The 22,068-nt window shown below is 44.5% G+C and overlaps 1 protein-coding gene across 2 annotated transcripts in view; it reads left to right on the forward strand.

Moving 5' to 3' along the window:
• Positions 1-17,672, forward strand: part of EGFLAM (EGF like, fibronectin type III and laminin G domains) — a 79,341-nt gene extending 61,669 nt beyond the window's left edge. Inside the window, exons 17-24 of one of the 2 annotated variants that reach the window (XM_074855035.1) lie at positions 913-1,029; positions 4,548-4,728; positions 7,064-7,087; positions 9,219-9,297; positions 10,178-10,321; positions 13,011-13,094; positions 14,167-14,270; positions 14,808-17,672. In XM_074855035.1, the coding sequence (XP_074711136.1) occupies positions 913-1,029; positions 4,548-4,728; positions 7,064-7,087; positions 9,219-9,297; positions 10,178-10,321; positions 13,011-13,094; positions 14,167-14,270; positions 14,808-14,962 (888 nt within the window). In that variant the 3' untranslated portion in view covers positions 14,963-17,672. The remainder of the gene's footprint in view (positions 1-912; positions 1,030-4,547; positions 4,729-7,063; positions 7,088-9,218; positions 9,298-10,177; positions 10,322-13,010; positions 13,095-14,166; positions 14,271-14,807) is intronic. The other variant, XM_074855036.1, reaches the window with a different exon arrangement.
• The last annotated feature ends 4,396 nt before the right edge of the window (positions 17,673-22,068 follow it).

Below are 22,068 nucleotides of genomic sequence, written 5' to 3' on the forward strand. Positions count from 1 at the left end.
AACCTGAGGCTAGAACTGCTTAGAAGATATTTTTTATTCTTTCCTTGTGGAAAGTGTGGCCAGAAAACCAGACTTCTGATCTTGTTAGCAGAAGAATCTGCAGGTTCTTCTGCAAACTAGGAAACTATTTACAGATTTGACTTTTCTTGAAAAATGTAAATAAATTGAAATTCCAGTTGTCTGTCAAGAAACAGGTTGAGAGGGAAACATTCAAATGGAGCAGCTGAGACTTCTTTAAATAGATGAGTAAAGATGAAGATTCCCATTTTTTTTCTCTAACTGCTGCAGTGCAGCTGCAGAAGGAGGTTGGCTGACAGCTGCCAACAAAGAAATCACAGGAGCTTCTGCAGGACTGGAGTTACATGGTTATCCTGTCCTTAGCTGTTAAACATCTTTCAGTTCACTCCAGGACCCTGACTAGTTCTGTCAGATATCCTGAGCAACTGCTTCTGGTAACTAATGCAAACTCATTGTGTCTTTCATTTAACCCCATAATTTGCTATGGATTTTCTTTTTTAGGTGTTGGAAACATTAAATGACTCCATGTTGCATAGATTTTGCTCTGATTTTAACTTTATGAATCTCATTCTAGTTCTAGATTTGCATCAGTGATCCTCAAGTCAGTGCAAATAGAGCTAGATGTGCAGTCAGAAATCACTAGTCAGTCTTTTTTTCTTTCTTCAGTATTTCCATTTTGAAATACTTGAGATTTTTCAGCTAGTTCTTATTAGGATAAAGCATAGTCAGTAGAGAGTGTTTTACATTGGCTTTCTTCAGAGAATTGTACAAAGAAATGAAATTAACAGAAGTAGAGGCATTAAAGTAAGCTATAACATCTAATGTAGGCTAATCTGAAGCTACAAGCATTGTTCCAGCCACTCTAATAAAATGTTATTCTTATGTTTCTTGCAGGGGGCTTTCACACAGATTAAGTGCAGCTCTGAAATATTTATTGGCGGAGTCCCTAGTTATGATGCTGTGAAGAAGAACTCTGGGATTCTCAGACCTTTCAGTGGGAGCATCCAGAAGGTATGTGCCCAGAGAAACACACTGGACACATTTATTTCCATCTCATCCAGTGTACACCTTAGATGGAAACCTGCCCTTATATCACTGGCAATATTCAAAATAATCCAGGATTTCACTCAGGAGCCCACCACAAAGTGCTCAAACACATACTTCACAGTGAAAAGTCATTCTAAATTTAATAGCGAGTAAATATTACCACTGCCAGTCTCCCTATTAATTTCCATACTGTACTAATAAGTGAGCAGGAGCCATATGGGATTGAGTTCAGAATGATGCACAAAACTCAGTCAAGATTAGAGTCCTCAGAGTGCCGTGTAGCATCATATATAAATAAATGAACAGAAGAAATGATCAGATGCTTCAATGTATGCACACTGAGGCAACTAAATGTTGATGTAACATAGACAGTAATGAGCAAAAAAGAGTCATCAAATCATAGAATGGTTTGGGTTAGAAGGGACCTTAAAGATCATCTAGTTCCAACCCCCCTGCCATGGGCAGGGACACCTTCCACTAGACCAGGTTGCTCAAAGCCCCGTCCAACCTGGCCTTGAACACTGCCAGGGACTGAGCAGCCACAGCTTCTCTGGGCAACCTGTGCCAGTGTCTCACCACCCTCACAGTGAATAATTTCTTCCTTACATCTAATCTAAATCTACCCTCTTTCAGCTTAAAACCATTACCCCTTGTGCTATCCCTATACTCCCTGATAAAGGGTCCCTCTCCATCTTTCCTGTAGCCCCTTTAAGTACTGGAAGGCCGCAATAAGGTCTCTTTGGAGCCTTCTCTTCTCCAGGCTGAACAACCCCAACTCTCTCAGCCTGTCCTCATAAGGGAGGTGCTCCAGTGCCCTGATCATTTTTGTTGCAGCCTCCTCTGGACCTGCTCAACAGGTCCATGTCCTTCTTATGTTGACGGCCCCAGAGCTGGACACAGCACTGCAGGTGGGGTCTCATGAGAGCAGAGGGGGAGAATCCCCTCCCTCAACCTCTTGGCTACACTTCTCTTGATGCAGGCCAGGATATGGTTGGCTTTCTGGGTTGTGAGCACACATTGCTGGGTCATGTTTTGCTTCTCATTAACCAACACCCCGAAGTCCTTCTCCTCAGGGCTCCTCTCCATCCACTCATTGCCCATCCTCTGTTTGTTCTTGGGATTGCCTCGACCCATGTGCAGGACCTTGCACTTGGCCTTGTTGAACTTCCTGAGGTTCACAAATTAAAGTGGATCCCAGTCCAGCTATAGCCAGGATAGGGTTAAGTTTCCCCAGCAGTGGGGGGGAAGCTCTAGCCAGGTTATTCATCTATCATGCTGACATCACATCCTGGCAGGAGCGAGTGAAGAATCGGTGATCGAAGAATCGGTGATCGTGTGGGTTGGCGCAGGCGGTTCTCTCTTTGCTGTATCCGTATATACTTTGCTCTGCTCATTGTTATCACTGTTATTCTTATTGTTATTGTTTGTTGTGTTGCTGTTGCACTGTTGTATTAAACCTTTCCTTATCTCAGCCCCGGGGCTTTGTATTTCACTCCCTTTGTGGGGGAGGGGCAGTGGCTGCGTGGTCTCAGACCCCGGCAGGGACTAAACCACCACAAATTTCCACTGTGCATGAGTGCAGTTCTCTTCTGGAGAGTAAATCCGTAAATTCATAATAAGTCCTAATAAGTAATCAAAAGAAATTTCAAACTGAACTAACATTTGCTCTCCCTAGGCTTAAAATAATTTGGATAAAGCTGAAAGGTTGGCCCTGAATCCTCAGAGTTTTAAATAAGTGAATTATTGCATCAGATTTACTTAACAAGTAAAAAACTCTAATAGTGCATCTCATAACAATTGATCAAGGGCAGAAAGGTAATTGCAATTCCGTGTAAATATTTTCATCACTTGGTTCAACATTTTTCACTATCTTGTCAGCTGTCTAGCAGAAACCATGAAGTTCAAGAAAACTGGGGGAATGTGTAATAGTCATAGGAACAAGTCAGTCACAATAACATCATTGGTCAGGTGGACTGGCCTAAATGCAGTGCATTTTGGAGTGCAAGATTGCAAGGAGCAATTAACATAGGTCACACATAAAAGGGGAGGGATTGTACCCTAGAGTACAGAAGTACTGATAAGGATTAGGAAATGCTGAGTGTGAGCCCTTATTTCTGTGATGCAGTTAGAAAGGTGCATTTGCCTTCTCAGAGGCCTGAATGGGATGTCAAGGAAGAGTATCATCTGTCTTTTGGGCACTGGGAGACTATTAGTTGGCTGCGGTGTTTAAATGTAGTAGGATTTTGTAGAATTGTATAGAAATAAAGCTCTAAACCTCACCAAGTATTGGTAAATGTGCCGTGTATAGAAAGACCTAAGATCTCAATCTATTTAGTTTACTCAGATAAGGTTAAGAAGTGACTTTATTGTGGACTGCTGCTTCCTACATGAGGGCGAGATTTCTTTGTGTATTTGGCTCTGAAATGATGCAGAAAAAGACATGATGAGAAACAATGGCTGGAAGCCAAAGATAAGTTTAAGCCCAGAAATAAGAGACACATTTTTAAGAGTGAGGGCTTGTTAACCTTTGGAACAACATAGCCAAAAGTTAGAAAGAAGCTGAAGAGATACTGGAGTCTTCTCTGGTTCATCTTTACAGCAGGACTGGATGTTTTTCTGCTGCTGGAGTTGTTTAGTGCTGTTTCAAACAGACCATACATGCTTGATGTATGATCCCAGTAGGACCCTTTAAGGTACATCATCCGAGTTATGCAGGAGCTGGAGTAACTATTACCATTCTCACTTACAGCCTTAAAATCTATTTGTTTTTGAAAATGGACTAGTTATTTTGGTGTAGGTGAGATCAGAAGTCATACTCACATGTAATCTCTCTGCCAAGGTATCAGCTGAGATTATACAAATGTCAGTTTATATTGGAGAACATACACTGCTGACACATTGGAAAAATCCCAACATTTAACAATTCTCTTCAGTTTATATACAAACAGTTTTGTGGAGTCATTAATTATGTTTTTAATCCATCTTAACTCTAACGTCTTTCAGGCAAGATGAGATACTAGAAAGCAACAGAAAATGTCAAAAACAAGCTGTTCTGCTTAGTATTTCTGTTGTCAACACTCGTGTCCTGGGGGGGTTTCCTGGTCTCAGAAATGCTTTTCCTCAGCAGTGCTCATCTGATTTTACCATCCTAGCTGATGGCTCAGCTGCAAAGCATTGTGCCAGTGTTCAGACACAAGACTGGTAAAGCCCACACAGCTTCACCCCATATGAGGGTTGCCACAGGCTGTGTCACAAAACACAAAAGAAATTCATCTCCAGTGGGTCAGGGTGAGCAACAGAATGCATTGGACTTCTGTGACCGGAAAACACACATTACAAGAAATAGGTTTTTGGCCAAGTTTTGAGGGTTATGTTTCTCTGAAGTCTTTTAGAGAAGTCTTCTGACTAGCAGTACAATACTGGGAATTTGGAAGTTTTTAGCATATGTTTTCCTCCTCTTTTTTTTTTTTTTTAACACATAGATTATCTTGAATGACCGGACAATTGATGTGAAACGGGATTTCACTTTTGGAATCAACCTAGCAAATGCTGCCCACTCCTGCGTGAGCTCACCATGTGCAAATGGAGGCACCTGCGTTCCCAAGAAGGACAGCTACGAATGTGACTGTCCCCTGGGCTTTGATGGGCAACATTGCCAAAAAGGTAACAATGGTTGCATTTCAATCCAGAGATCCAGAGCTGATCACAAAAATTAGAGAGATTTAGCACCTACGTTGTACACATCCCTTGAAATAGAAACCCAGGAGGCCAGAGCTCCCTTTGCATCCATGCACATTCCACATACCCAGGGAAGAATTCATTTTGTTATTTAGGAACATCATAACTGTTATTCCAGCACAGAGCTATGATCCGTAGATACCAGCCTGGTATCTGGTTGCTTTTGGTGGCCACATACACCTCCCTAATTGCACAGTGCTATACGAAGGGGGAATTCCTGCCAGCGTCCTCCAGCCAGTGGTTATGTTACATCCTGAAGCATGAGCATTAATAACCCTTGTAATTTTATCCTCCCTAGGGCTCACAACAAACACTGTTCTCATATACAGAAAGGTCTAGTCCTTTTTTAGACACTGACTACTCTGATGGTAATTTCACCATCTGCACAGAACTCTACCTTGGTATGGCAATGGAGACCACCAAGGAAGAAAACCTGCCCAAATGCACGTTATTATTCTTTCCTCAGTGCCACTGTAATAGTTCAACCCTTAGATTCAAGAAAGTGTTCAGATTGCATGAAAAGTGTTAAAAAAGAAAAAAAAAAAAGTGCTTTGGGTTGTTCCACTAGATGGAGACGTTTGCCTTCTGTCAGGCTTGATCTTGAAAAATTCCTAAGGGTAGGTTTCATAATGTAGCAGTGAACTCAGTTCAAGAGAGCTGACGGACATTATTGTCTTCACCCACTCCTTTATTTCTCACAGGCACAAACTTCAAAGTTAAAAAGTAGTGGGTTTGGTTGAATCGTGATGAATAGATGGGCCTTCCACAGAAAACAAAATGTATCATAGAACAAACACATTTTATTAAAATACAATGCAAGAAACCCCTTTGCTTACGTTGTTGTGGTCTAACTAATAGCTGGAGCAACGTCATTTATCCTGGCTTCTCTGTGGGGAGGAGGGAGAATTGCGATTTTGGCTTTCTAGGTATGTGCAGGGTGCTAAACTTCTGACTTCAAGATGGTATCTGCAGCAGTACAGATGTCCCCAGGGGGAGTCAAGGCAAGTGAGTGCTTTGCAGCTTGGGTGTGTGAGTGCCTTCCCGTTCAGTGAGCTCCTGTGCATTGCTCAGGCCACAGCTGCTCACCGCTTGTCTGCTTCTGACCTGTGCTAAGCCCCAAGAGCAGTGTGCCGAGCTGCCCACTGTGGCACCGGACCAAGGCACGGCAGTGCTGCCATTCGGCTGGCATGCCGCCATTCTCCTCCTTGTCCTAACCTGAATGGGTGTCCAGGCTTTCAGAGACAGTCTGAAGTGCCTTGTGCCTTTGGCTTCAACTGGATCCTGGCTGTTGCTTCCTATGTAAATCCAACCTTGATTCATTTTTAAGAGTGTCCAAAAGCACGGCTCACCTGTCTGCTGTTACTGCTGCCTGTGGCTGCTGCTCACGTACCTTTTAAACCCCCTGCACTTGTGCAGCCTCGACTGCCACCAAAAATCCAAGTTTTTGCTGATGGATGTGCAGAGAGCATGGAGGTCCCTCCTGAACCTCAGTCCATCACAACCTTGATGAACATGGAGCAGATTTCTCAAAATAATCCTTACCTGTGTCTCTTTGGTAGGTTGTAGACACAGCTCCACTCCTACTTCAGAACGGGGTTTTGGTTAGTGCACTCAGCTGGTATGTGAGAGGCTGAAGGTGCAGTCTCCAGCCCGCTTGCTGGTGGGCTGCTGTAACCCCACACCCTGAAAAAACAAAGTACTTTTGACGGACTGCACCTCATTCTCCAAAATTATACGTGCCACTTACAAAACTGAACTTAAATGATGCTGGTATGAGGTATATGAGATACTGATTCATATTGTAATGGATCATTGGCCAAGGATTCAATAGAGTTTCTTCTGGCATTGCTGGGTTTTATATCTTCTGTCCAAGCTGTGGGGAGTGTTAAAGGTATTTTTATACTTAATTATAAGATGGAGTAGAACAGCAAACTGTTGCTTTCCCCTGGTTAGAGCTGATCCCTGGGTAAACCATGGTGAGTTACTGGGATCTGAAAACCAGGACTAGCAGAGGGGTTTGGTGCTGGTCCTACCTGTCTGCACCTTTGTGTTTTTTGAGCAGGCATATGTAAATACTTGGGGCAAAACAATAATAAAAGACTGTTACCTTCATAGGTGATTATAGTTGGGTATGCAGATGGGAAGCGGGTATCACACATTTGTAGAAAGGTGGGCATGAAACTGGATGAAGGGAGATTTATATATTATAGAAAAATAAAAGTAGAATGTTCTTGTTTTGTTTTGTGCTGACTCACTGCAGAGTGTGGAAGTTACTGCCTAAACAGTAAGTACTGCAAATGATGTGAAAACTGCTCTGTCATTGTGCGTCTGTGTCTGCTCTAGGAAGCTGGATGCTGGATTTCCATTAAGCCTGGCAAGCTTCTGTCAATAAGTCAAAATATTGTCTGGGATTATATAGTACTTCCTTAAACCTTGTCCTGTTGATACTTTAAACTGCATCCATAGCACCTGCCAAGTGCTGAGCAGTGGCTGTAGAGCTGGTCCCTGTATTCACAAAGCAGTGGGACCAGGCAGCCAGCTGAGTGCTTTGTAGGGATAGGTGCTACTTCATGCTGCCCTGCAGTTCAGAGCTCACTCCCACTTGTCATGAGAGCTTTGGTGCCTCTCTGCTGAATCGTGGTGAGCAGAGAGTGATGGTGTTTCGTCCTAGATCTCCTTAATGGCCCTGTTCCCTTCCAGTTGCAAAGGTCCTGCATGCCTCAAAGGTACTGCTAAAATTTACTTGTTTTTCTGCGGTCAAATTCAGTGCAGCAGGTGAAGAGCATACAGAAGCGCAAGCAGAGGGCCCATCAAGCTCCACAGGGGAAGTCAGAGTGCTAGAGCAAGGGCAAGGGGAAGGGGAAGAAGGGCTCCTTTCCCACTCAGCTGCCATCTGCCATGGTCAGAGACTGTCCAGTGCACAAAGCATCAGACCTGGTGAGGAATGTCTGGCCGAGCCTAACACGTCTTGTGCAATCTTCCAATGACGCTGGCAGGCTGCAGGCTGTGGACTGCCTATGGTGGTTTCTTCAGACACATTAGGCAGCTTTCATGATTTCACTACGGATGAAAACAGGAGTTTGTCACTATCTAAAATTCTCAGTCTTGGCACTTAGAGCTAAATTTCATATTGCTGTTGTTGGCTGCCAGACTACACCAATTGTTGCATATCTATGTTACAGTGAGCTCTTAAAGCCCAGCCAACCTCTGCATTGCATAAAGAAAGAAAGCATCTATGCCCTGAAAAGCCTAAAATTTATATAGATGGGATTAGCTGTGGGTTGAAGGGATTAGTTCTCAGGAAGAAAATGGGGTGAAGGCAGCTATTTTAAGGAATTTATAAAACTGGTTTATGTTAATAAAGCAGTCAGTTATGAGAGATCAGCAGCAAACTGCAGGTTGTTCACTCAAAAGAAAATTTGTTCAGACCAGTGCTCATAGCCTACCAAAGGCTGTGTGTCAGGGATGTTCAGTGGTTTAGATCACACATCTGAGATACTTTGACAAAGTCTTCTCCATGGGCAGCAGTACATCAGCTCCAGGTCTGGCTGCAGTGCGTGTTGCCGTCCCAGCAGCTGTACACCACAGCTGTACCAGGGGCTGTCTGTAGAGAAATGGGAGATGCTGTATGTGGGACACGGGTGAGCTCTGAGCAAAACACCCTCCAAGGCAGCACTACGGCATGTTGAATGCACGTGCCAAGAGGCTTTGTAGCCGCTGTCATACAGAATTTAGTGCAGTCTGCGTTGCTTTCAATAGATCTAAAGTGATTAGAGGCACCCTGTATGTCCTCCCCAGAGATAGCCTCCCCCCACACTGCATGCCAGAGGTGAGCCCTCAGCAGGCAGCAGCCACTCTGTGCAAAGACACATACACAAAAGGACAAAGTGGGGAGCTCACAGATTGCCTGTGCTGCTTCCCAGCCTCACTTTGCAGGGATGAGAGGTCCCAGCACATGCTCTGCACATGGTGCTCCATTAGGAGCTGGGAAGGAATTTCTTAGACTAAGAAAAAGGGTGGTTAATGCTTAAACTTTGGCAGGAGGGTGGCTTGAACCATATGGAGAATCAAGGAATGTGGAGACAGGGAAAAAAAAAATTGCATGTTTTGCCAATACTTCATATTTTCCTGTGCTAATATTGCTCCTGTGGAGCAATGCATTAGGCCTATGACATAAAGGCTATAAAATAGAGGGAATGTCAGCAGTTTAAACTACCTCAACTACTACTGCTACATTTAGGTATGAACTGACGGTGCCTTTTTGCAAACCAATATGAGTTCAGCTCAGTCAGTGCCACTGGCAGGTACCTACCAATGTAGGAGTAAATTGATAAAACGGTCTAGTCTATTTTTCTTCCTTCCATTTCCACATCAGCTAACTGATGTTCATCTTTTGTTTTTTATTTACTTTTCAGCCGTTACAGAAGCAATTGAAATCCCACAATTTATTGGTCGCAGTTATCTCACATATGATAATCCAGATATCCTGAAAAGGTAATGTATCTTCTATGAACATAAATATTCTGTTTGTTAACCATTATTATGCTAGGAGCATCATGTAAGAGGATGTTGTATATTTAAGTGTTTTGAGCTGTATTTGCCATATTTCTAAATTTCAGGAAAAAATACATTTTCTATGCATAGGCTTATGGCTCAATTTGTTATACTATCTGAGAATCTTGCAACCTGTAAAGAAATGGCATGCACAGTACATGTCTGGCATGGAGAAGGACTGGGGTGTGCTTTCTGAGAGCAACGAACAGACATACAGAGCCTGTATCTGTAAAGAGACTAAGGATTTTAACTCCTGGTTTAGCCTGAAATTTAGGTCCTCAAACTACTTTTTGGCTGCTCTGCACCCTAGAAGATGACCAAATTCCAGCAAATGGCAGGTTGTTTCAACAAATTCCTCCATCTGTCTGTATTTCCGCCACTGACTAGAGGAGGCTTCACAAATGTCCTCACTGGCAGCTCAATACCTCTCACCTACCAGGACTTTCTGATTTGCCCTTCTTATGCTTCTTCCACTGGCTTCTGAGAGCACCAAATCTACTAGATGTTCTCAAAATTTGCTTGTTGGACTGGATTTCACACTAGGTTTGAGGAGAAAAATATTTTCTTTTATTTGTGTGGAGTAACTGAGTAGCTACTGTGTTTGGGATCCTAAATGGATAAGTTCAATTCCCCTACTTCAAAATACTGAAAATGGGAATGTGAACCGGAGTCCCTCATATATCAACACGTAGGCAAGTTAAAAGACAGTAACCTGCAAGACCTATGGAGAAGAAATACTGCATCATCTTTTATGTTTTTTTAAAAGAAGACTGTCCCAGTTCAATATTTTACTATTATTTCCTTTTTCTACATTAAACAGGGTATCAGGATCAAGAACAAATGTGTTCATGAGGTTTAAAACCACAATGAAGGAAGGTCTTTTGATGTGGAGGGGAGACAGTCCCATGCGACCTAACAGTGATTTCATTTCTCTAGGCCTTCAAGATGGAACATTAATATTCAGGTAAACTTTCTCTCCCTTATTTGTCTTGCATGCAGTACACTCAGGGCTCAAAGGAATCGTCACAACACATCCAGTGCACTTGTTCTTTGGTATAGTGTGAGGCAATTACATCCTCAAAGTTTTGTTCAGTGATGGGTCCTGTTGTCTGGAAAGGATGTAAAGGAAGAGTTAATGTGCTGCAAGATTTGCATCATTCCTGGTTGCTCTCTCCCTCCCTTCTAATTTTTAAAACATCCAGTTTTTAATGTGATTTTCTAAAAGTCACCTTATGAGGGTACAAGTACTGTCAGTAACTCCCCCCATGTGTCTTGATGCACTTGCCATCACAGTTAAGCAGAGCACGTGTTTGCAGAGAGAGCAGGGGTCAAGGGAAAACTCTGCTGACGCCCGTGCTCACTGCAGGCTCACTCTTCATTGGAGAGTGCACATGGGAACAAGGCTCCCACCTTCTCAAACCACCAAATATCCAACCCTGTGACAACAAACTCAGCTGTCTCCGGTCTTTGTTACTGCTACCATCCACAGAACCACTTATTTAAGAAACAAGTAATATTACTGTCAAAAAGCTGAAATAGGGGAGTTTTGGGAAAATGTTGGGCTGAACTCCTGTTCTCCCTTCAGAATCACTTTCTTCCTTACAGACCCTTAGGCAGACTCCGTGCAACTTTTTGCATGCTGCTTTTTTGGGACTCCTGCCTTTTGAAAGCCTTATCTTTCCTAATGATCCCCTTTTAGGTTGTGTAAGACAAGTACTGAAACCGCAAACTACAAATGCCATCTTTATTATGGACTGTTGTGAGACACTGTTGATTACATGACAAAGATTTTGTTAATCCTTTAAGCTAATTTGAAGCTATCTTTTACTTGACTTACCTGGTTGTTGATTGCTACCATGAACTCATAGAAAAGTAGCACATTTCTATTTAACTTAATGTCTTTTAATCTTTTTTTTCATGTGATTTTCTGTGGTTAGCTTTGCAAACAGTCTTAGTTTCCTCATTGTTTTATAAACAAGGAACTGACTCTGCAGAAATGGTGCATTTTTTAAATGTCTTTGGGAGAGCCTGTCTTTCCAAGATGCATGGTGATAAGTGGCCACTCTATTCTATCTGTTTTCTAGACACCGTGCATTTTTATTAGGGTTGTTGCTATCTCCCAGAGATGAAGATACACAAAGGTTTTAGACCAAAACAGCTGAATTTTACTGAAATATCTGTACCTTCCACACTCATTTAGGAAGGTGAAAAACTAAGATGCCAATTAAAACCCTCATAAACAATGACTACATACTGACAAGGAGTAGGGAAGAAGATGGTGAAAGGACAAATGAAGAAAAAAGTATCATCATCTTCTTTCAGAAAAAGTGATCCTTATGCTACTTTTACACCTTTTGGAAGGTGAGGTCAGGAGAATATCAGGGCTGTTTATTAGTCAGATGTATTTTCCTGCATCTCAAAATTAGATATATGTGTTCTGGTCCAGTTTGAAATTCAAAACATACCTTTTCTTTTCCATTTTCTATGGTGTAGCAGAGTAGGTTCCCTGTACAGTGTAACTGCTGCTGTAAATCCTTTCTGATGCTCCCTGCTTCTGTAGAAGGTTGCATCACTATTGTAGGGGATGCCCATTCATTAGGGGTATGAATCTCATTTTTCTAACCAAAGGTCTAACACTCAGATAACAGTCCTGAACACCCAGAGCCTTCTGTAGCTCTTGAACTAGTCTGGTATCTGCAACCTGGGTAAAGGAGATGCTTGTTTAAGACTCACGTAAACCGCGGGGAGGAGTCAAATTCAGGACAACCATTTTGCTCTGGACAGATCACAACTTAATGTGCTGATCTCAAGTACCTAACCCTGTGCATGAACTTAATTTCAGATTCAGCCTTATTTGAAGAGATGATGATGTTGCCTTTAATCTGTCTAGCTTGGTACAAGATGAAGGCCAGCAGTGGCTGGCTCAGGCTATCTCATCCTGCTTATTTAGGCAGCTGAGCACCAAATAGCTTACTGTATTGTAGCACCTACTTCCTCTTCATGAAAGTTGGCCCAGATTTCTGGGACCCAGAAATTAAGACGCCTGGAGTGTAAACATGATGGGGACATTATGTCTGCTGAGTAATTTTAGTAGCAGCAAACACAAAGAAATAATCACAGCTGCAACTGAAGCAGGGAACTTCATGGTTGTTTCTGCATTTATTTATTAGGCTTCATCCTTTCTAATATCACAGGTCTCAACTTTCCCTATAATTCAGATGATTTGTAGATCTGCTATAGGTCACATGCTTATTTGCTCTTGTAATAATTTATTAACCGTGTTTGCAACCTCCCACTTCTTTCTCCCATTAGGCCAAATGTCTGTAAGTCAATGGTCTTCATAACCTCCTGTTTCAGGGAGGAACTGCCATGCAGAGACCCCCTTCTTGCTCCCATGGGATGGTGGTGATGGTAACCACTCTGACCTGCGCAGGAGGGAGTTTTGCCTGTTGCTCTATGAGCCTGACTTTGCAAAATAAGAGCATTGCTGCTAGCCTTCCAAAGGACTCCACCAGCCTCCCCAAAATCCGAGCTATAAGGGGAGCTCAGGGGGCTGAGCAGGTGCAGCACAGAGTAGGGATGTCTGAGCAATTTGGCAGGCAACTGGTCTTTGCAAGGGAGACAGTAACATTTTAATTTTCTTTAAATTGTAGCTACAATTTGGGCAGCGGCATTGCTTCCATCACGGTGAATGGCTCTTTCAGCGACGGCCGGTGGCACAGAGTCAAGGCTGTTCGGTAAGTGACCACGCTTCATCTGGGAGGTGTTTTGGAGCCACCCTGCCACTAAAGGTGCTGGCTGGCATGTCTGCATGCTGGTTGAGTGTGAATCACTGTGGCTCCATGCTCTCACATCGCCTGGGAGTTGAACTGTTAGCAACTTGGCTGTTTCAGGATGATGTACGCAAAGATTTTTGTATTAGAGGTGACAGTGCCAACTCAGCACAGCTCAAGGCAGGCTGCCAAAGTCACACAGGGCTATTCTGGGGCTGTGACAGACATTCTATTAAACCCATACCATTTGGGTTGAGAGTATTTTTCTTTAATGTCTGCATTTTGAAATTCCCTAGTGAGCATTTTGCGGGCTGGCACAAGCCCTGGAGCACGGACAGTGTATGCCTACTTTTTCTATTTGGAGGAGGTGCAGACATCTTGCAGTGTATATATAACTCATATTTATAACTCATTACCTCATGGGAGGCAAGTGTGCCCAGTAGGGAAAGCACACATCCCTCTCTTCATGAGATGTTGGTTCCCTGGAACTTGCAGGCTGACATTAGCACAACTTGCTACCAAATTCAGTAAAAATAGGAGCCCTTCAAGTGGCTCTTCTGTCAATGTGGTTATTGACTATATATAAAATGGAAGTGGCCTAAAACCTCTAGTAAGAAACAAAGCTGCTTATGAGTATTTTTTACCTTAGCTTGCCTATTTCTTCCCTTCTGTTGAAGCTTCTGCTGTTTACTTTTTATATTACATCTGATTTTTAACAACACGTCGGAACCTGTCCATCCACTCCCCTAGCTGTGCAATTTACTTCTTTCCCAGTTTTTTCTCCTCTGCAAATGTGTCCCACGCCCTTTGCAGGTCTCTGACATCTTAGTCCCTGGAAAAAAACACCCTGAAGGGTCTGGATTGCTGTAGCACACTGCTGTCTGTGTGGCTCTCCAACATCAGTCCCCAGCCTTCTCTGTGAGCCCTGCTGAGCACTGAGTCACCCTGGTCTCCTGGCGGAGGGGGAGATACTGCTGCTCCTCCTCCTGCCTGGTTGTAGGCTGGATGCATGAGAGCAGTTTGTTTTTCATTTCAGGGATGGACAGTCTGGCAAAGTAACCGTGGATGATTATGGCGCCAGGACTGGTAAATCCCCTGGGAAAATGAGGCAGTTAAACATCAATGGAGATCTCTATGTAGGTGAGTGCTCACTGTTCACATTCAGGACCCAGATGCATTTTTGTGTTTGCAAGGTTGACTGCAAGGCAGGGCATCACAGCTCTGTCCATGTCAAGGTGAAGGCTTCATGTGGCAGTCTCTGGTCCTCCACAGGCTGATTTTTGTGGCGAGGCCTCTCTGGGTGGGATGAGCAAGGCACTGGTGGGAGAAGGGACCAGTACTGTGGGTGCACTGTGGTACCCCCAGCAGGTATATAGAGAAACAGCTAGTAGCAGCTGCAAACCCTGGATCTTAATGGGAACCTGGGCACAAGCTTATTCAGCTGTTACTGATGCTACAATTTCTGCAATAAATAATTAGCATCCTAGTTTATTGTCTCCTTTCTGTACTTTCACGCGCTTAAAACATGTATTTAAAAGAACACAGAGCAACCTGTAAATTAAAACTCCCTTCTGAGGTATGCTGGGAAGTCTAGTGGCATTGCTGGGTGTGCAGTCTGCCAAGCAGGAGCAGACACCCATGTCGGTGAAGAGTTTCTCATTGCTGCCTTTCTCCCAGGTGGCATGAAGGAAATAGCCCTGCACACGAACAGGCAGTACATGCGGGGCCTGGTGGGGTGCATCTCCCACCTCACGCTTTCAACCGATTACCACATCTCACTGGTGGAGGATGCTGCTGATGGGAAGAACATCAACACGTGTGGGACCAAGTGACAAGAGAGGAATCCCAGTGCCGGGGACCCGTTGTGCGCTTGCATGTGTGGCTGAGCGTGAGCTGGCTGCCACAGCCCTCTACAGCCAACCCACGTTCTCCACCTGGGAAGGTGACAGAGCCAAAGGGAAACCCTCCCCCAAAAAAGAACATTTTTCTCTCTCCTTTTCTGACCAAACCAAACCGAGTATTTTGTGTAGGAACCCTCCCCTCTACCTGTTAGTTGTTTAGTGAACACTAAAGGTTGTACATCAGTGCAAATGGCAAAGAAATGTGTGATCTTACGGGTAGCTGAAAGACTGTGTTATGGTCCTTAGGTTATCTTTTGTAATACCACACAAAGCAGTCTTAAAACACCTGCATTCATCCCACCCTGCAGTGATACAGTGACTGTGCTGTTCAACAAATACACCATCAGGCAGTATATCTGTGCATTCAAATGTACGTCCCAGAACAAGCAGTTCTCCTTACCACTCTCTGATTAAGCTAAATTATGTTTCATCCTGTGTAAATAACAGCTACAGTGACTGGTTTCAAAATATTGTTGTTTGTTGAGGAGGAAGGTTCTTAAAGTCTACTTTTTTTATTACAAGCAACAAAATCAATGAACCAATTTTGTAGAAGTAATTTTATACTTGTATATTTTTTATAGCAGCAGCAGACCTGCTTACGTGGTATAACTTCTAACATTTAGGTGTACTATACAATTAGCTCTTTGCACACTTTCCTAAAAACAGCAATGTGACCTGTGGTTTAAATTTGTTATACAGGAGACTTAATGTCTGTATTATACATTTTTGGTGGGGATATTTGTGAGTTATGACCAGTTTTAAATCTTACTCTTTTTGTTTTGTAAATTTTGACAGTTTAAAAATGTACATTATGCTTTCCTGGCTTAAACAGATTAAAAGATTAGGAAAAAAAAAAGAGCAAATGCTTGCTACTGTGATATTATAAATCACTTTTTTTTTTTTTTTTTTCCTGAAAAATGAGAAGAGGGATGTGCAAGAGACCTTGGTGGGTCACAGTCCTCTTAAAATGAAATGTTTTCTAGGCACAGGACCAACACTTATGCAACCTGGATTGCCAAACTGTAATTTAAGCAAGTGAACACAGCGCTGTCGAGACACTAAGGAAATGGTCCTGAATTTCGTAGTTTGGAGAGTTTTCTTCCTTAACTCTTTGTTCAAAGTGGATCAGTGAGCCATCGGGGGGGAGAGGAGAGACAGTGCAGCAGGGCACCCATAGCTCGCCACATGCCAGCAGCAGGAGAAGCACACACCTCCTCAGCGGTGCAGGCTCATCTGAATGCCTATGAGCTAAAAGGACCTGAAGTGGCAAAAGCAATGGAGATCAGGAGGTTTCTGCTGCATTTGTATTGTGCCCAGGGTGCTCCTCACTCCCTGGGAGCTAAAACACATCCCCAAGACTCGCCTCAACTACAGCTGACCGTGAGCAGCTGCAGGCTAGAGTGGAAAATATAATAGAATCATAGTATAGAATCACAGAATACCAGGTTGGAAGGGACCTCAAGGATCATCTGGTCCAACCTTTCTTGGCAAAAGCATGGTCTAGAAAAGATGGCCCAGCACCCCATCCAGCTGCATCTTAAAAGTGTCCAGTGCTGGGGAATCCACACTTCCCTGGGGACATTATTTGACATTGTTCTCATTGTGAAAAATTTTCCATTTGCGTCCAATCGCAATCTCCCCAGGAGTAACTTGTACCCATTACCCCTTATCTTTTCCACATGATTCCCTGTAAAAAGGGAGTCTCTGTCATCTTTGTAACTGGTACTAGATAATGGCACATGCAAATAACTGCTGGGGAGACCCCAGCTCCTCCCATGTACACTGAAAGGGACACCCTGATTTCTTTAGGTGAAAGATATTGTGATCATGGTAGATAAGGCAGCAGTGGTCAAAAACAAATACAAGCACTTGTTAGAAATAGAAAGAAACAAAAATATGTGGTGGTACCAGCATGTAATGTGCACCTGTGCTCTGCCCCCTGTTCAAATCACATTTCAGAAAAACTATCCGTAGAAGACATGGGCAGCTTGCAGAGGAGTTGGAGACAGTCAGGGCTCTTCTCCCAGGAGAAGCGAAGTTTTGCTTGGCTTGGGGAGCCCCATGGGGAGTGAGAAACCTGTGCATGATTGGGAAAAAGCAGGATAAAGTATATATGCCCAGGGCAGTGGAGGAGTCCCCATCCCTGGAGGTGTTCAAGAGTCGGGTTGACATAGCGCTGAGGGATATGGTGTAGTTGGAAACTGTCAATGTTAGGTTAAGGTTTGGACTAGGTGATCTTCAAGGTCTTTTCCAACCTAGATGATTCTGTGATATGATCAAGATGTGGCTTTAAAATGGAAGTAGATGGTATTTGATGCCATGGGTTGTAAAGGGGAAATGTGCAGAGTTTGAAAAGGGGTAAAAACTGAAACCTCTGAAGACTGAAGGTCTTGCTGGCTGCTCACTGCAGCAGCCCTGCGGTGGTGCCCAGACGCAGCCTGCACCTGGGCTGTGTCTCAGCTGCTGGCTGCTGGAGAGGGAAGACTCACGTTTTATGAGCTTGAGGGGTTTTCCCAGGTGGTAGTGACCTGTCCTGACCTGGTGCAGGGTAGGGAAATCTGACTGGCTGTACCCCTAGTCCTGGGGACCTGCCGTGCTGCTGGTGATGGGGGACAATGCTGGTCCAGAAATGGTATCAACCCTCTGCTCTGCCACATGTCCCTTGCCTTTCCCATCCTTACATTTCTGTCACAGGGTTTGGAGAGCAGCTCCAAGAAAAACATCTGGCAGGAGATGTCTCTATTTTAAGATCATTTACTGCAGAATAACAGGCGTTTTGGTACAAGGCAATACTTCTCCAGAACAAAAGCTGCTCTTTGAAACGTAGGGGGGGGGGGGGGGGGGAGTGGGTAGAAAATACCTCCGTTGTTGTGGAAAAAGAAAAGCAACAAACGGCAGTTCCCCAGATGACTGTTTCCAACTGTGCATATCACCACACGGGAATTTGGAGCTGGCAGCATCATCCTGCTGCAGCATAGACTAAGCACAGGCGGCACAGCTGCATAGTGCAGGCTGGGGGGGAATAACAAAGATGCTGCAGGGTTGAATCTTTTAAAGGAAAAAAAAAAAGGTCCTTTCTGCATTCATTTAAAGATAGTCAGAAATTTCTGAAGGGGGAAGCATCCTGCATCCACATCTCCAGTCTCCCTCGTGAAGCCTGGGGCTGGGTGAGAGGCAGGGGTTTCCACCCAAGGGCTGAGCAGGAAATAGGTGCCAGGAACATCTGACCAGATGTGGAGACTCAGCCACGTCCCTGCCCCCCTGATGCTGGGCCAGGGAAGGAGAGGGGAAAGGCAGACAGTGCGTGGCAGAATGCTTAGTCATTTTCCCAGGAACTGGCCTGGATGTGCTGCTCAGTGTCTCTGAGGCTGTTTATAAATCATGTTATTTATTGCTCATGCTGTATCAGATGCTCAGCATGACCCTAGTGCTGCTGCAGGATGAGCTCTTGCCCGTTGACAGAGCCATGTCCTTTTTACTGGTACCTGTGCAAACTGACAATGAAGCCAGCATTCTCAGGTGCTTGTGCCTCATTTTGCAATTTAATCACCTTCCTAAAATTGCAGTTCTTAGCTTTCTTCCTTATTTTCCACATTAATCCCAAAAGACATCCACCTCCACTTTCTAGGGCTAAACACTCACCCCATTGGTGCCACCCTTGGATGGGCCAAGTCAGGCCTTGTGCTGGGCACTGGCTCTTGGGCAGAGCTGCTCCCAACCTGCCCCTCACCCTGCCTGGGGCACAGCCTATCTTGAGGCTCTCCACCACTCCTCCATCTCCCTGGGGATCAGCCACTTGGGAATCAGCAGTTAGGTTTGCTCAGGTCATACTAAATCAAAAGAAAGAAGAGGAAAAAAAAGGCAAGTAAAAAGAGGCATCAAGGGAAACTAAAGCCAGACAAGACTTAGCAATGATCCCTGTGATAGGCAAATTCTTGATGCATTGGTGTTTCCTGGGTTGGTCAAAAATGAGGGGCCAGGAGCTCTTTTCCATCCCAGTCCTTCCAGCCTGGCCCCAGGGAGCGAAGAGGTGAAGAGGAGGAGGAGAGGCTGCCAGGGTCGGGAAGCTGCCCATTCCTTGATGGTACACCTGCCACAGGTGCCTGTTAAAAGTTGCTATTTCTGTAAGCCAGGTTTTGCTTTTGAGAAAACGTTTTCATTCTGTTGATAAAGCAAAATAAGCTGGGTGGGAAATGCATCGTTCCAGCTCTGTATGTGCAGCTCGCTCCACAGCAGCATCACTCCTCAAGGGGCAAATCTCCTCACTTTAAAGGACTAGATAAAATGCAACTGTGGTTTACTCATGGAGAGCAGCAGTCACATCCTTGTTTTTATTGACATTTTATTTCTTGGGGGAAAATGTGTGCATGCAGTGGGGTTTCCCCTTCTCCAAAGCAACACCTTGCTCTGATATCCAGGTCAGGGCATTGACTGCTCCGATGAGCACATCCCTCCCTCCCACTCCATTTTTTCCATTGATTTGAGTCACTGCGGACACCCCTGGTCCCCTTGTCGAGCAATGATGTGTCCCTGAACCTGCGCTTCGGCATCTCACATGAGTAACAGCCTGGTGCTGGCACCTGCGGTCACCGCAGCTCTGCGAGGGCCTGGCTTTCCGCTCCCATGGACAGGATCCGATTCGTCTGTGAGTGCCCTCTTCCCAAACCCCCTGCGATGGAGACCGCCTGGCAGCGCTGTGACCGACTGTCCTTATTTCTCTTGAATATCATTCACTGTCAGAGCATTTTTCTTTGTTAATTGTGCACAAGACAAAGATGATTTTGTCCCTCCCCACCTCCTATTTCTTTTTAAAGCTTCCCTCAATCTTCCTTTCTAGGAAAACAACAGTGCTGGTTCTTTCAACACCCCACAGGTCATGTTTTCCAGCACCATACATTACTGTGACGTATGGTGACAGCGTGGAAGAAATGGGGCTGCTGAGCACAGACACCTCACGTTCAGGCTTATAATCCAGCAGCTTTCCAATCTTTTTTTTTTTTGTTTTGCAGACCCTTAAATAGTTTCTAGTAGCAATAGCGGCAGCCTATGTGGTCACTTTTTGTAAACATGGTGAAATTTTCCTCAATTTTCCTGTCTTTTGAAGATACCAGAGCAGCAATATTTAATATTTTCTTTACAATTTCCCTTGCTTCCATTTTTCTTCTCACTACAGCTTTTAATGTTGGTGTCAGCAAAGCAGAATTCAAAAATGTAGTCACCAATTTAGCATCATTTTTAGGCAATTTTCATTTGAACTGATTGCTCTTACAAAGCACAGACTTTTTTTAAGACCTGACAAATGCCTTGTACACAGGGACTCTGTAACCTTTATTTGTGTTGAGAGTGACTTTTTGCGGTTGCAAATGTGAGGAAATGCTGCACGCTAATGCTACAGCCAGTGCCACATTAGGAGCAGCCACAATTGACAGCACAGGGAGAGTCAAGCAGAAGATAAGGGTGTGTGCTGGAACTGGGCCAGGAAACATGGATGGTTTAAGTCCCTTTCCCCACCCTTGTCCCAATGGTAAAATGGGACAGTTCACATGATCCATCATTACCCAACCTTCAAACTCAGTTGCTGTGATTTTGTAGCACAACTTATTTTCTTGGAATGGCCATGATGCTACATGAAACTAAGACTCTGTGATTTTAATTACTTTGTAGAAGTGCCTGTATCTGTAGTTCCCAAGTACCTCATAAATGCACCCAAAATTAAAAGCTCAGCTCACAACTGGCTTGGAATATTTCAGCTACAGTGCCTGTGCATTGTAAATGCAACATGGCAGGATATCGGCAGCAACTGATTTCTGTGCTGGCTTCATGACTAGAATTCCCTGATTTGCCCAGCGGGTAAATCAGCACAGGCGTGGGGCTGCACACCCTGCATGTGGGCAAGGCATGCAGCGGGGCCATTTGCCCCAGCTGAGCCTCCAGGGTAAGAATGGTGGTGTCCACGGAGGGGTCAGACCCAACTCGCCTCTCCCAGGGCCAGAGCTCTCAGCTGCTCTCGCACATTCACTCTGCAGTGGCAGAGCACAGCCCAGGCTAACTGGTCTGCACCCACCGTGGATGTGGCACAGTGCTGTCCCTGTGAAGAAAACCGCTTTGTCCGTGTTCCTCTGGTGCTGCTGTCACTTAAGCACATCTGTGCCAATGGATGGGAAGCTCCAGCTGTCCCTGAGCTGTGTTAAATATCAAACCCAACAGTATTAGACTGGTTTTGCCAAGGTTTGAACGATCTATAGCTGAACTACTTGCAGTATCTTCAGAAGATATTGCAAAACCATCATCCTTTTACTTCTTTTAGACCTGAGGCCCAGATGATGGAGGGAGACCTGTCTTGCACCTATCCCTGGTGTTCCTGCACTGGCCAAAGCAGATGTACAGCTTGAGAGCGCAGCTGTGGGATTTCACCCTTTGAACAATCAAAGCCTGTCCTCATTTCCACAGTGCCATGTGTTTCAGTCTTTTCAGAGCAGTACTCTTCAGTCCTGCTTAAAGGACATAGTACCCTTGATCCTGCACCTCCCCAGCGCTCAGTGGAGCTCACACATCCTACCTAGTTGCTGTCACACTGATAAACTGCACCAATCTCCTATTGCAAGACAATGAATTGGCTCTCTGACATTTGAGAATGCCTCCAAAGAGATGGAGAGATGACAGTGCCACCATGCAATCATGGCTTCATGTGACATGCTGTGATGTGGCACCTGTTTGTCTGCACACTGCTAAGCCCATGTGTCAGTCCTTAGTTCAGACACCGTGGTTAGATGAGCCACAAAATTCCTTGGCTGTTGTTAGGACAAGAAGTACATGCTGTGACATAAACGACCTCAAACATAAGGCCCATGTTACAGCCACCACAGAAGCTGATCATTCAACTGAAACATACTGAGAAAATGTCCTGCCACCCAAACCAGCCCCACAGTGTGCAGCCTGGGCCCCTTCTTCCCACTATGTCCTTCATCATGGAATAGGGATGTCCATGACACAGACCTGTCCACCATGGAGAGCCTCCGGCTGCTCATCTCTGTAAG

This window comes from Strix uralensis, chromosome Z, assembly GCF_047716275.1.
Source record: "Strix uralensis isolate ZFMK-TIS-50842 chromosome Z, bStrUra1, whole genome shotgun sequence".
Classification (NCBI taxonomy): Eukaryota; Metazoa; Chordata; class Aves; order Strigiformes; family Strigidae; genus Strix; species Strix uralensis.